Genomic DNA, 15,199 nt, shown 5'->3' on the forward strand with positions numbered 1-15,199 from the left:
AAACAGTAACATTAGATGTTTATTTTTAAACCTCAAGAACTTAGACAGGTAGAAAGAAAGGTACTGACAATGTTTTCTGCAAATACTCCATGTTTTTACAAAAAGGCCAGGGAGAGGAAGAAAGAATTATCCCTAGACAATGAGAAGCACAAGCAAAATAAAGAACCAGAGAACTAAGATGTATCGCTAATGTGCACCAACTCTCTTATTAGAACATGGTGAAGCTTGTCACAAATGTGCGCTCTTTTTGAAGAACTTTAACAATGAAATTTTCCCTAGTGAAAACTATCTTGTTTATCCAGATTATGGAATTCTACTGTCTCAAGTCTAATCTTTACATTCTGTAAAACCATTATCTCACATACAAAAAGATGCTAACATACATCCTTAGTCACTAGAGAAATCTAAACTATTATGAGATATCACATCACACCCATTAGGATGGGTACAATTTAAAAAAAGATAACGGATTGGCAAGAATGAGAAGAAACTGGAACCCTTGTAAGTTGCTGGTAGGAAAGTAAAATAGTGCAGTTACTTTAGAAAACAGTCTGGTAGTTCCTCCTAAGGTGCAGTATAAAGTTACCATATGATGCAGCAACTCTACTCTTAAATATATACCCAGGAAAACCGAAAACATATGCCCTTATAAAAACTTGTACATAAATGTTTATAGAAGCATTATTTACAATAGCCAATAGTGGAAAGCACCCAAATATCCATCAATTGATGAATGGATAAAAAATGTGGCATATTCATATAATGGCATATTATTCGGCCATAAAAAAGAATGAGATATATGAAAAAGGAATGAAGTACATGCTACAACATGGTAAAAGCTGAAAATATTATGCTAAGTGAAAAGAGACCAATTACAAAAGACCACATATTGTATGATCTCATTTTCATGAAATGTCCGTGACAGGCAAATCCAGAGACAGAAAGTAGACTAGTAGTTGCCAGGAGCTGAGGTAAGGGGGAAATGGGAATGACAAATAGGTACAGGGTTTCTTTTTGGGGTGATAAAAATGTTCTGGGATTTAGATAGTGGTAATGGTTGTACAACTCAGTGAGTATAATAAAAACCACTGAATTGTACACACTTTAAAATGGTAAATTATGTGAATTACATTTCTTTTTCTATTTTTTTGGTCATTAAATCAAAATTTTAATCCAACTGTCTCTCCCTACCTAGCCTGTGGACTGCCTGAGGATAGGCATAATTCTTTTTATTTTTATTTATTTATTTTATTTGTTTTATTTTTATTTTTTTATATTTTTCCTTTTTCTCCCCAAAGCCCCCCAGTACACAGTTGTATATTTTAGTTGTGTGCCCTTCCAGTTGTGGCACATGGGATGCCACCTCAGCATGGCCTGATGAGTGGTGCCATGTCCGCACCCAGGATCCGAACTGGTGTAACCCTGGGCCGCCGAAGTGGAGCACACGAACTTAACCACTCGGCCATGGGGCCGGCCCCTGATTTTCATTTATTAAAAAAATTTTTTTTAATTGAGGTATAATTGACATATAACATTAGATGTTTCAGGGGTACAATATAATGATTCAGTATTGGTATATATTGCGAAAGGAATAAGTCTAGTTACCTTCCGTCACCACACCTAGTTACAAATTTTTTTCTTGTGAAGATTTTAAAGATAAATTCTTAGCAACTTTCAAATACGCAATACATTATTAACTATAGTCACCATGGTGTGCAGAGAATTATATTTCAATAAAGCTGTTAAAATAATACTTAATAACCACAAATATTAACCACATTTTAAATTTTAGTCTGATCACCTCAGAACACTCACCTCATTCTTTCCATTTTTGTTATTGTTACCCTGTGAAATCATTTTTTCTAGGACAGCAAGGAGATGCAAAGCTTTCTCAGCTTGGTAGGTTAATATATACAGGTCTACAAGCAAAAAACACACTGCTTGGGCAAATTTTTCTTCTGGGGAGAAAAAAAACAGGAAAAGAAAAGTCATACTCCAAAGTGAAGAAAACATCTCACACCATCTCCCCCCAGAAAGCTCTAACGAGCAAAGCCTAAGTCTTTACTTAAATGACTATTCATCACCTAGAGCCAGGAAGAGAAGCAACTTGCAAGGGCAACAATGCCATTCTACTAGTCATTCCAAGGCCTCTCATTTCAGGGATCCTAGTGACTCAACATTCTTTGGCAAAATATCTACCAGCCACCAGCACATGAAACGAGGAGCATTACTGTAGGTGGAAGGAAACCTCCATTGCAATACCTGCTTGGCTACGTACTCAATGTGTGGTCTCTGCACATCACTGAACTAATCTTTAGACTTCAGCTGGCTGACCTGTAAAATGCGGAGAATACTTTACCTGCCTGAAGGCAGGGGGTGGACCTGGTGATCCCTTAATGTTCCTTCTAACTGTAAAAAGGTCTTTGACTCTAGGAAATAGATTTCCTTTCTAGGCATAGAGATGGGCAACAGAAATGATTTGACTACAGAGACAAAAGAAGCTAAGTGTGGATTGGAGTATATCAGAAAATTAAAACAGCCAAGAGGAAAATACAAAGACAAGTACTTCAAAGGAAGAAGAATCCAACGAAGAGAGGAAGGGTACCCTCATATGATATAACACCGTTTTTCTTCCTTTTCAAAAGAGAAAAGTTAAAGTAAGGTCTAAAGGAAGGCTGCTATAATCAAGAGGAGAAAATTCCAAAAGCCCTTACACGCCTCTAACAAGTCCTCCTGGCTCCATTCTCGCTCTTACACAGCAGCCAGAGCGGAATCCATTTTAAACTAAAATCAATGCAGTCGACGTGCAAAGGTCACAGATCTCCCAGGGTTTCCCACCACACTTAACACAGTAAGTCCTTACCTGGGCTACAAGGCTTTATGTGCTCTGTCCCTTGCTACTTCTGATTTCATTTCCTACTGTTCTCTCCACCAAGCTCGTCACTGTGGCCTTCCTGCTGTTCCTCTCACTCATGAAACGCAAGCTCACCTCAGGTCCTCTGCCTGTACTATGACCTCAGGCTGGAATGCTCTCCCCCTAAAGAGTCGCATGGCACACCTCTTCTCTTCATTCAGGTCTCTTTTAAAATACTGTGTTATCCCAAGCCTTCCTTGATTACTTTATCTAAAAACAACATCCCCAGTCAATCTATCTTCTTTTTAGCTTTTCTTCACAGCATTTAACTACCTATATTATATATTATTTATATTTTTTATAATTTATATTATTTTATAATTTATATAAAATATAAAATATATTTATTATATTTTATAATTTATATTTATATTATTTATAATTTTAGCTTTTCTTCACGGCTTTTAACTACCTATATTATATATTATAAATATATAATTATTGTGTTGCTCTCTCTCTCCCACTAGTATATAAGCTTAATGAGGGTAAAGATTTTCCCTGGTTCATTCACTGCATTATCTTCAGATCCCAGAACAGTGTCTGGTCCATAGCATATGCTCAATAAATATATGTTGTATGAAGAAACAAGTAATAAAATTAAAAACAATAATAATAATTTTCAAAGAAGAAAAAAGGATTTGAATACTGACTATATTCCACTCATAGTACAAATTAACAGAATTTCATGAAGTGTTCTTGAAATCTAAAAACCAGCTTTACAGAAAAACCTATCTGTGCCATCCTAGAAATATAATTCCGATTTCTAGCTTTACAGAAGAAAGGAACTGGCCACTAGTTTCAGTCTTTCATCACTGACGTCTCTCCTGCCCACTCTGCCCTCAGGATTGAAAGAAGAGAAGTATCTTGAAAAGGCCTCCCTGGAGCCAGAGTAAACAGCTGTTGAACCAGTCGTCAGCAAAGGTGGACCCTGTAACTCTTCTCAGAGCACCACGGAGGAGGCACCGCACCCCGCCATGTGTCCTGTGGTGACCACGTCAGCAATGAGGTGTTTATAAAGCAGGAATTCACATTAGTGTTTTGAATTTAAAAGAAAGTAACCATAGAGAAAAAGATGTGAATCACAACTGACATCTGACTGCTCGTGGGCTGGAAACCAACAGCCCTCTCTAACAACCTGTCCTGGGTCCAGCTCTGCTGCTCTCTTTGTTCCCTCTTTCTTCCTTTGCCCTTACCTTTCTTACTACTCTTACTTGAGGCTAGTTAACTGTAAGCTAGTTAAGACACCAAAAAACCTAACATAGTTCTTACTAGCTACTTTATGATTACCCACAAAAATTTCAGTTACGCAATAGACAAAATAAAATACTATACCGCCCTCTAATATTCCAAAACACTCCTTCCTCAATACACTACTCATGGAAGAAAGGATCAGTACACTAGGTGGTATTTAAACAGCAAAGAGAAAACAGAAATCGCTAAGTCTCTCCAATTAAAAGTGGCATTTCTAACGGTTATCTTCAAAAACAGGGGGAGGGGGAGATGGTAAAAAACATCCTGGATTCATCTAAAAGTGATATAATTTTTACCTTCTCTAACCATTAAGAAAATATGACACAGCTTTTTTTCTTTCTTTAAATACTGACACATAATCTCTGATTCAGGTTATCTAGGTAAAAGTACCAGAGACCCTTGCAAGTATGAGAAGATAGGGAAATTTGTGACTTGACAGGTAACGTACCAAAAGGTTCTATGAACTGATAAAGTTTTTCACCAACTGATATCGCTTCTGTATACTGCCGCAGATGATAAAGAATGACCGCTTGATTGTAATACAACATGCTGTTTTCAACATCATCTAATCCGTCCATTTCTTCAACAGCTGAGTGGACCTATAAAACCATCAACAGGGATTATGCTCTAACAATGCTAAGAAAACAAAGAGCAAAATTGAAAGAATCTATATGAATAAACAGGAACACAGGCTGGCATTTCTTACTCTGAATTTTTCCACATTTTCAACAGGACCTCTAGATTTTAATTACCCTCACATACTAAAAATTATTTCATTCATCATAAAATTTTGTTAAGTAAAACATTTTGATGGAACTTCCTAGCACAAGGCAAGGCAATTCTCTTCCTTGCCACTGTGAGGTTATCTTCAATGTCTTAACTGTCAACATGGCCTCTAAGTTGGAGTCCCACTTTCTAGCCTCGAGGAATGAGCAAAACTCAAAATGACCTTTCCTATGAGAATGTTATGCAGTATGTATACATCAGTTTGATTCCATTTCGTAAAAACTAAAGTAAAATTTAAACATTTACAAACAATAGCTAACTACTTAACTATGTGCCAGGCCTGCTACATTAAATGAGAACATCTCACTTAATCCTCACCAGACCTCAAGGACATAGATATTATCATTTCCATTTTATAAATAAGGAAACAAGCACAAAAAGCTTAAATATCTTGCCCAAGGCCATGTGGCTAGGAAGTATATTTTCTGATTTTCCTATTATGTTCACAACAAAAAAATAACTGTTCCCATAATAAAAAAGAATACATTTTTAAAGTAATGAACAACAAAATACACTTTGTCACACACGGCAGTGAAAATAGGCTTTTAATGGCTTTGCTAGAACCCTAAAATCCACATCTGCGACCAAAAGAAAAACATCACAACGCTTTGCATTTTAAAGTTAATGACTATCTGTATATCCCTTCTGTAAGCTGCAGCAATAGGCTTTTCAGTTTTTTTTTTTTTAAAGATTGGCACGTAAGCTAACATCTGTTGCCAATCTTCTTTTTTTTCTTCTTCTCAAAGCCCCCCAGTACACAGTTGTATATTCCAGTTGTAGGTCTTTCTGGCTGTGCTATGTGGGATGCCGCCTCAGCATGGCTTGATGAGCAGTGCCATGTCTGTACACAGGATCTGAACCAGCGAAACCCTGGGCCCCAGAAGCGGAAGCGAGGCACGTGAATTTAACCACTTGGCCACAGGGCCAGCCTCAGGCTTTTTAATTTTAATCAAGCTTCACAACCATTCTGTAATTCCATGTAACACATGAAACTGGAATTCTACCTGTCCTTAAACTTTCTTTGCCATTACAAAGATTGCAATAAATTACTGAGCAGTGTTAAGTAATTAATTCTAAGAGTGACATTTCCCTAAATTAAGCAGGGGAACTTTGATATACACGGACTTAACAACATTGGTTTGGCTAATGGCAAGGAACCAGGAGGTTCATGACACATAGTGATTTGTAATCAGACTTCTGCAGACTTCAATCACCTGTATGGTGAGCTTGACAAGGAGGTTCAAACGTTAACAATCGGTGCTAGCTGAAAAACAGCATGTGCATCTCAATGAGTCTGGGGTTCTTGATAATCTTCACTTATCAAGTCACTATTTTCAAGAGATTAAAAACAGTCTCTTTAAGTAGAGAAAAGAATTTCCAAAGAAAGAACACTTTTTGGTAGTCATGTAATGGAGAGAGAATGAGCTAAGAAAAGATTAATTCTTAGGCTGAGAGGGGATTCTGGATAAATTAAGGAGTTTTGGATTCAGCAATGGTTGAATTTATGACATGATAGCCACATTTTTTATATTTCATCAAAATAATTCAGTAATTGCTCCAGCCAGAACAAAAATTACTCATCAAATGAGAAAAAAAGTTAATGAAAGCAGAATAGGATGAAAAGGTGTGTCACTATGCCCAGGACATGTGACTGAACAGAAGTATGATTTAGAGAAAGCCGGGAGACACAAGTGCAAACGCTTCTCGGAAACTCAAGAGAGATGGAAGTCACCGGGGGTGTGTGCGTGTGGGGGGGTTACTGAGTCAACCTTATTAAGAATAAAGGCTGGTGAAAGGATTTAAGGAAGTAGTTTTCTTGACTTAACAGGAAGTTTGCAAGAGCCTCTTATTCTAAAAACAAAAGTTTAAGAGCCTCTTATTCTAAAAACAAAAGTTTAAGAATAAACTTGTGCTCAAAAACCAAATAAATGTTCCCTGGAAGAAATGTCTATGGGGTCATAGAGCACGTGTACTAGATATCAACAAATTATCATCTTTCTTTTGATTCTGGAGCTCCAGATAAAGTCATGGCTAATAACACCGGAGTAATAATGAAATGGGATGACACTTAAATTTACAAAGACTGAGGTAGTTATGAGAACAAGCTCAAGAGTCAGAACGTCTGGTTCAAATCCTGCTCCCTCATTTCCTAGCTGTGTAAATTAAAATTATTAAGTTCCCTAAACCTCAGTTTAAAAATTGAGGTAAGTTCAAGGGTTGACTGTGAGGATTATATGAGATAAGGCATAAAAAGCACTTAATACAGAATTTAGAATCAAGTAAGCATTTAATAAATGTTGGCTATGCTCGTTTTTGTTGAAGAACTGTAATAGTGTTGAAAAATTATTTTACTCCCCTAAAGAATTATGAAGAGGTTACTTATTTCTAACTATACCATGGTTAGAGTGATAGTATATAGTATCTTTATTCCTATAAAGAATTATGAAGTGCTTAAAGGTGACTTACTTCTAACTATATCACACTTTGGGGTGATACTCTATGCTACCGTGGTATTCATGATGATAGGACAGGGGCTCAAAAGGTCTCAAGACCTTCTACAGCATAAAGCTGTAATTAAAAACACAGGCCCTAGAGTCAAACAGAACTGGGTTTATGCAGCTCTTATTACTTAAAAGCTTTGTGCCTTCAGAAAACTTACACAAGCCACCTGTACCTCAGCTTTCCCATCTGTAAAATGAGAAAAATTACAGTGCTACTTCATTGGGCTACAGGGAAGTGTAAGTGAGATGCTGTACATACAAGGTTCGTAGCAGGGCCTTGTTACACAGTGAGCACTAAATGTCTGCTAGCTGATAACATCATCATCATCATCATCCCTCTTGAATATCAAAGGTCTATTCTTGTGATGCAAGAAATGTTGCCACTATGACCAAACCAATGACCAAGGCTAGCCCCAAACCAAGTATAAATCAGAATATCTTCTATCTATTAACCATCTCCTGATTCAAAATACTAACACATTTTGACGTTAATAATAATCAGATCTTTGCAGTTATAAATAAGATATATCTCAGCAGCTAAGCTTCTTCATATATTTCTACTTTAATTCTCAAAACTCATCCAAATTTGGTATATTAGTCTATTCTGTTCAAGTTACATATCCAATAGAAAATCAAATCACACAACATACAGTTCATTTCTTAGAATAATAATTTTATACAAATAAAATTAATACCAACAAATGTTTCAGGTATATTAGAAATGGTGCTATCAATATCAGACAAGAAGTCACATTAATTTCCCTTAACTATTTTTATTTCACAGTTTAGGCAATACCACAATATTTTTAAAGCTAAATTCATTTGTGTATCACCTGATTCTTCAGCTGGGTAAGTGTTTGTCTCAAACTATCTGTTGTTGTTTGGTTACTTTTAAAAAACTCAGCCACTGCTGTATTCAAAATTATTTTATAGTCATCTTTGTTTATATCTTGTAGGGAGGCAAGGTGTTGCAGACAAGCATCGTAATTTCCAGCCTAAAACAAAAAGAAATACATACACAAACAAAATTACATGCCAGCTTTAAGAACTATACATTCATTTCCAAATATATTTCACTCTTTATTTGAAAAATTCTTAAAAAAGACAGATGTAATCCCCTTAAATATACTAATTAAAGTCAGTAGATGAATTAATATTCATGTCAATTAAGAAACTGATATGTCAATTACATCTCAATAAAACTGGAAAAAAATTGCGGATATTTATTTTCCAAGACACAAACTCTAACACTGATACATGTATATTATATCTCTAAGACACATAGATTGATATACATGTACTGGTAAATAATATACTTACATATGATATATACATACTATATATATATAGGTATATATTGTTAGCAGGGTATAATAGCTGAAGCTAGCCAAGAAAGGTAATATGATTAATTACTCCAAATTTTAATTTCTAGTACAGTAGTTCCCCTTATCCACAGGGTTAACTCCAAGACCCCCAGTGGATGCCTGAAACCGTGGATAGTATCAAACCCTATATATATATATATATACACACACTATGCTTTTTCCTGTACATACCTATATACCTATGATGAAATTTAATTTATAAATTAGGTATAGTAAGAGATTAATAACAATAACTTCTCTTTGGCATTTCCAAACTGCCAGCATCACTACTCTTGCACTTTGGGGCCATTATTAAGTACGATACGGATTACTTGAACACAAGCACTGCGGTATCCTGACAGTAAGATCTGATAACCAACAAGGCTACTATGTGACTAAGGGGTGGATAGCATACAGAGTGGATACGTTGGACAAAGGGATGATTTACACCCCGGGTGGGACTATGCAAGGTTTCATCATGCTACTCAGAATAGCACATAAGCTGGCCCCGTGGCCAAGTGGTTAAGTTCTCACACTCTGCTTCGGCAGCCCAGGGTTTCACTAGTTCATCAAGCCATGCTGAGGTGGCATCCTACATGCCACAACTAAAAATATACAACTACGTACTGGGGGGGCTTTGAGGAGGAAAAGGAAAAATAAAATCTTAAAAAAAAAAGGTGAATCAATCTTTAAAAAAAAAAAGAACAGCACACAATTTGAAACTTAGGAATCATTTATTTCTGGAATTTCCCATTTAATATTTTTGGACCACAGTTGACTGTGGATAACTGAAACTGCGGAAAGCGGAACCACGGATAAGGGGGGACTATTGTAGATATACTTTGAATATGCAAGAATCAAGTTCTTCTGCTTACATGTATGTAATCTGATAATCAAGGTTTTCTTTCATATTGTTTAATGCCAGAAAAGTTAAAGTTTTAACGAGAAACTTAGCGTTCCATTTTAATGCACATTCAAGAAAGAACTGAACAAAATATTGAAATGAAAATACTGACTCACATATTAAAAATATAAAATTAAAAGACAAAACAACACTGTGAGAGGTAAAACATGTTTATGAAAACAAAAACCTGGGAATGGCTCAAATCACTCCCATTCCTTTCACTACATTTAAACTCTGAAAAGATTTTTTTTTAATTTTAAAACTAAAACTACTTTCTAAACTCAACTCTTGAATTATTACAGAACAAAATTATAATTTAAAAACTCACTATTAAAAGATTCATACTTCACAGATCCTAAAAATGGAGATTAAGAGAAACCATTTCTTACCGTGAACGCTTGGAAAGCATTTGTGGACAACTCCTTCTCTTGATCAGTGATCCCAGAGGACTGACCTGTCCCCTCATGTTTCTCTGCTCCCTGATCTGCAAACACAGTTTTACAGTTTCTTAAAAATACATGTTGTGCAGTGAATGTGTCCCTAGTTTACTTGTCTTTTTCCTAATGAAGCTGCCAAAGTTAGAGTTCTCTCTACTACAAGGGCTAATTAGCGTTAACGTGAGTCAGAAGTGACTCCTCTGAGAATTTAGGAAATGCTTCCCTGGCCATGCTCACGCATAATGGAAACCCACCATCACTTAGGTAAGGATTACAGCTCTGTCCTTCAGGTAATTTGGCCTGAGAATGTTGTGCTCTCTTAAAAATATGAGCTCTGCCCCCAGCAATACACCAAGAGTCCCACATATTTAAGAAACGATACCAGGTCCTGGAGACACAAGGAGATTATAAATACATGTACGATGCCTTCAAGAAGTTTATAATCCAGTTGGAACACAGCAACACTCAACAATTAGAAAACTAAATTGATAAGTGCTCAATCTCCAGGCAAAGAATGCTTTCATAGGCTTAGAAATCCAAAAGCCAAGATTAACACATTTGAAAAGCTTCCTTCACAGGATTAAGTGTCCATATACATTCTAAGATTAATGATTCCTGCCCTACAATTTACTATTTTAAAAATTAGACTTTTCAGTTCTTTTACTGAAAACAGAATCCCAAAATACACGTAAAAAATCTCAGCTGAACCAAGTCTAAAACCACTCAAGTACACCACTTTTAATTGCTCTGACAAATGCTTCAATTCCTTTTCTTTCACTAAAGAGTTATCATCATCGATCTCAAAATTTGTGGGCACCACTACAGTGAAGTTATCCCATCTCTTCTTGTTCACAATGGATCTTTCTAGAGCAAGCCTAGTCCATACACTGTGGTAGATGATCTTGGAGGGGAGGGTCTTGTAGGAACATTTCCTCCATTTTCTTCTTGGGATTTGGCGCCTTCATGTCAGATGAGTGACAGGAACCTAAATCATGAAATCACATTCTGGAGAATACATGACGTCTTTTTTTGTTTGTGTGTCTTTTTAAGGATTGGCACCTGAGCTTACATCTGTTGCCAATCTTCTTTTTTTCTTCTTCTCCCCAAAGCACCCCTAGTACATAGTTGTATATTCTAGTTGTAGGTCCTTCTGGTTGTGCTATGTGGGAGGCCGCATGGCTTGATGAGTGGTGCTAGGTCTGAGCCCAGATTCCGAACCGGTGAAGCCCTGGGCCACCGAAGTGGACTAACCATTCGGCCACAGTGCCAGGCCCTACCTGAAGCTTACTGAGTTTTCACAAACTTCCACCCTTTGTCTGTAAATTACATAGTAGCAGCCTTAAACATAATTAGAACAATTTAAAAACACAGTTCCCATTCTACACAGAAAAAGAGACCTGAGCTTTTAATTTTTTTAAAGGAAAGAAGAGGCAACAAAGTAAGTTAACAGAAGTTAATAAATATTTCCAGGTAACCACATCCAGAGAGCCATTAAACTCAGCATCTAATGCATCAAGGCACCGTAAAAAATGTTAAGTCCTTTAAATCTGTGTTTAAACAGGTTTCAAAATCTTGCAGCCCCTTTCATGTTTATTCGATGCCATAACATAATTAAGACTTTGGGAATGGGAATGGCAGGAAGGGGAGGAAAGCGACAGTGCCTGGAGAAGGTATAGCTAGCTAATGCTATAGACTATTTTAACTTCATTTAACCTCAAATTAACCATGACATTTCTTGCTTTTCCCTGAGGTAGTGATCTCAAAATCAAGTTGTACTTAATTAAGATAGTTTTTATAAACTGTTTTCTTCTACGATTTACACATATTTTTCCCACTTAGAAAACTTTCTTTTGATTTTACAAAAACCACCAATCTACTTTTCTATGAAGTTTTTGGATCTTTTTATACTCCAACTCCCTCCCTCAACTTTCAATTTTGAAACTTTCAATTTTGAAATTTTTCAGACCTACAGAAAAGCTGAAAGAATATGCAATGAACACCCATTTTGTCTTCCCCTAGATTCACTGTTTTTGACATTAAGCTTTTTATTCTAAGATAATTGTAGATTCATATGCAGTTGTAAGAAATAACAGAGAGATTCCTTATATCCTGTACCCAGTTTCCCCAAATGGTAACATCTTGCAAAACTGTAGTACAATATCACAATAAGGACACTGACAAGGAAAGTCAAGAAACACATTTCCATCAACACAAGGATCCTTCCTCTTACACTTTTATAGCCACACCCACTTCCTTCCTGCCTCCCTACCCCCAGCAACCACTAATTTGTTCTCCATTTCAATAATTGTCATTTCAAGAATGCTATGTAAATGGAGATTCAGTTTTTTAACATTTTGCCACATTTGCTTTCTCTCTTGCTATTTATACATACTTTTCACTGAATCATATGAAAACAATATGGCACTTAACCCCTAAATACTTCAGCATGCCTCTCCTAAGATTAATGACACTCTCCTACCTAAAATAAAACAATCCCACTAAGAAAAGTAACAAACATTCAAGAATATCATTTCATGAATAGTCCATTAATTTCCACTCAAATTTCCGATTGTTCTAAGAAAAGTCATAGCTTTATTTTTCTTTCCCAATCCAGGAGCCAATCAAGGCTCACACATTTAGCTTGGTTGTTAAGTGCCATATTACTTTCAAATGATTCAGCGAAAAGTATAGCAAGAGAGAAAGCAGATGTGGCAAAAGGTTAACAAATTATGAATCTCCATTTATGTAACATTCTCAAAATGACAGAACTATTGAAATAGAGAACATATTAATGGTTGCTTTAGTTTCTTTCACTCCAGAACACCTCATTTTTTTGCTTATCAAGTCACTGATTTTTTTAAAGTCTAAGTTAGTTACCTAGCAGAATGTACCACATTTTGGATTTATTTGATTGTTTCCTCAATTGCATTAAGTTTAACATTAATGGCAAGAATATTACATAGATGTTGTGAATATTAATCATTTTTAACATTAATATTTTAATTTTGTTTAAAAAATCTGCCTTTTGTTTTAAAAACCTATCTTTTATATTTCAGTATCTCCCAAAGAATATTCTGTTTCTTGGTTGTATTCACCAACAAAGGCTCCAGGTTGGCGCCAGCCGGGTGGTGTAGCGGTTAAGCGTGCACATTCTGCTGCAGCCATCCGGGCTTCACTGGTTCGGATCCCGGGGCGGACACGGCAGTGCTTGGCAAACCATGCTGTGGTAGGCGTCCCATATATAAAGTAGAGGAAGATGGGCATGGATGTTAGCTCAGGGCTAGTCTTCCTCAGCAAAAAGAGGAGGATTGGCAGCAGATGTTAGCTCAGGGCTAATCTTCCTCCAAAAAGAAAAAGAAAAAAAAAGCTCCAGGCATCATTACTGGAAATACCAATAAAAAGAAATACGACCACTGCATAAACCTGATGCCATGGGCTACAAACACAGGTTTGTGAGGGTGATGTCACTGCTAATGATCAGAATACAGAAGAATTTCAAACTCATGATATTTGAATTTCTTATGTATACAGGGAATATTTTTCAGATAGAACTGTTGCTTCAGCCTGGAATTTAAATTAGACTTCCAAAGCTGGAACCCAGCTGCAAAATGGGGATAAGAAAATCCTTTTTAGAGTACCGGGAGGCTTCAATAAGAATATGTGTAAAGTAACTGGCATGCATCTGGCAGAGTAAGCCCCCATACATAGCATAGTAGTGCAGAGTCTATTATTTTCAACATAGAGATGGGAAGTGGGTAGCACCATGAGGTGGAGACAATATTTGGACTTGAAATAAGAAGACTAAGACTCTAGTGCCACTTCTGAAATTAAGTAGATGATATAGAAGTGGAACTGGGGCAAATGGCAGTTTCCCTATTTACTAAAATGAGGGTCTGTGTTAGATGGCTTTTAGGGTCCCTTCCAACTCAGAAATTCAGTGAGCCCGAACAAGCTTCTGTAAAGAAACTGATATATTTGTTCACAAAGCAGCACTCATATCCAATTAAGGTAGAAATGGAAGAAAAATCTCCACACGGGGACAAACGATGAACCATCTTGTCCCCTAAATTTACTACTCAATAATTCCTACAGGGGCTGGCCGGGTGGCGCAGCGGTAAGTGCGCACGTTCCGTTCCAGCAGCCCGGGGTTCGCCGGTTCAGATCCCGGGGCGGACATGGCACTGCTTGGCAAGCCATGCTGTGGCAGGCGTCCCACATATAAAGTGGAGGAAGATGGGCACGGATGTTAGCTCAGGGCCAGTCTTCCTCAGCAAAAAGAGGAGGATTGGCAGCAGATGTTGGCTCAGGGCCATTCTTCTCAAAAATAAATAAACAAAAATTTTTTTAAAAATTCATTTAAAAAAATAACAATAATAATGCCTACAACCACTACCATCACCGTCACCCAAGTTGCCCTGAAAACACTGTTCACTCTTTAACCTTGGCCATGCAGAGACACAACACTTGCCTGGGAGTTGTTTTTTACCTGTGATAGTCTGGCCTGTATATAATAAATTCAGGGCATTCATTCAATTCATAAATAGTTGAAAGACCACTATGGATCAAGCATTGTTCTAAGTGCTAGGGATGCAAATATGAACCACACAGACAAGTTCCAGCAATTGTGAAACTCAGAGAGCCCTTGGGGAGATAGTATACAAATACACAATTCCAGATCTGAATAAAGCTATGCTAATAACAGGGGGCTGTGATAGAGAGGGGTGGGGATAGGAAGTGAGGTTGGACCTAAATAAGGAGGAGGAGTTAGGGATGGGAAGTCCTGAGGGAATAGGGCCCCAATGATAACTGCTTGTAGCTTTGAAACAACCATCATTCCTTCCAGGCCCTTCTATGCCAGGTTCTAGCTTAAGTATCTGCTTCTCTACCCCATACTATCTGCAATTTCTATCTAATTGTAACAATAACAATAATAGCAGCTAACATTTATGGAGCGCTTATTATGTGTTAAGCAAATCCTAAGCACTTCAAATGAATTAACTCGTTTAATCTTCAAATCAGTTCTCAGGTAGGTACCTCTCATT

At 36.9% G+C, this 15,199-nt stretch overlaps 1 protein-coding gene across 3 annotated transcripts in view; it reads right to left on the minus strand.

The window, feature by feature from the left end:
* The window catches only part of CNOT10 (CCR4-NOT transcription complex subunit 10), a 77,839-nt gene that overhangs the window by 44,438 nt on the left and 18,202 nt on the right, over window positions 1-15,199 (minus strand). For all 3 annotated transcript variants that reach the window (XR_006891532.1, XM_046681834.1, XM_046681825.1), the window contains exons 2-5: window positions 10,110-10,204; window positions 8,286-8,447; window positions 4,614-4,764; window positions 1,816-1,958 (exon numbers count right to left, since the gene is read on the minus strand). Coding sequence is in view for 2 of the 3 variants with exons in the window: in XM_046681834.1 (XP_046537790.1) it covers window positions 1,816-1,958; window positions 4,614-4,764; window positions 8,286-8,447; window positions 10,110-10,204 (551 nt within the window). In the remaining variant the exon portion in view is untranslated. The remainder of the gene's footprint in view (window positions 1-1,815; window positions 1,959-4,613; window positions 4,765-8,285; window positions 8,448-10,109; window positions 10,205-15,199) is intronic.

This window comes from Equus quagga, chromosome 1 (genome assembly GCF_021613505.1).
Source record: "Equus quagga isolate Etosha38 chromosome 1, UCLA_HA_Equagga_1.0, whole genome shotgun sequence".
Classification (NCBI taxonomy): domain Eukaryota; kingdom Metazoa; phylum Chordata; class Mammalia; order Perissodactyla; family Equidae; genus Equus; species Equus quagga.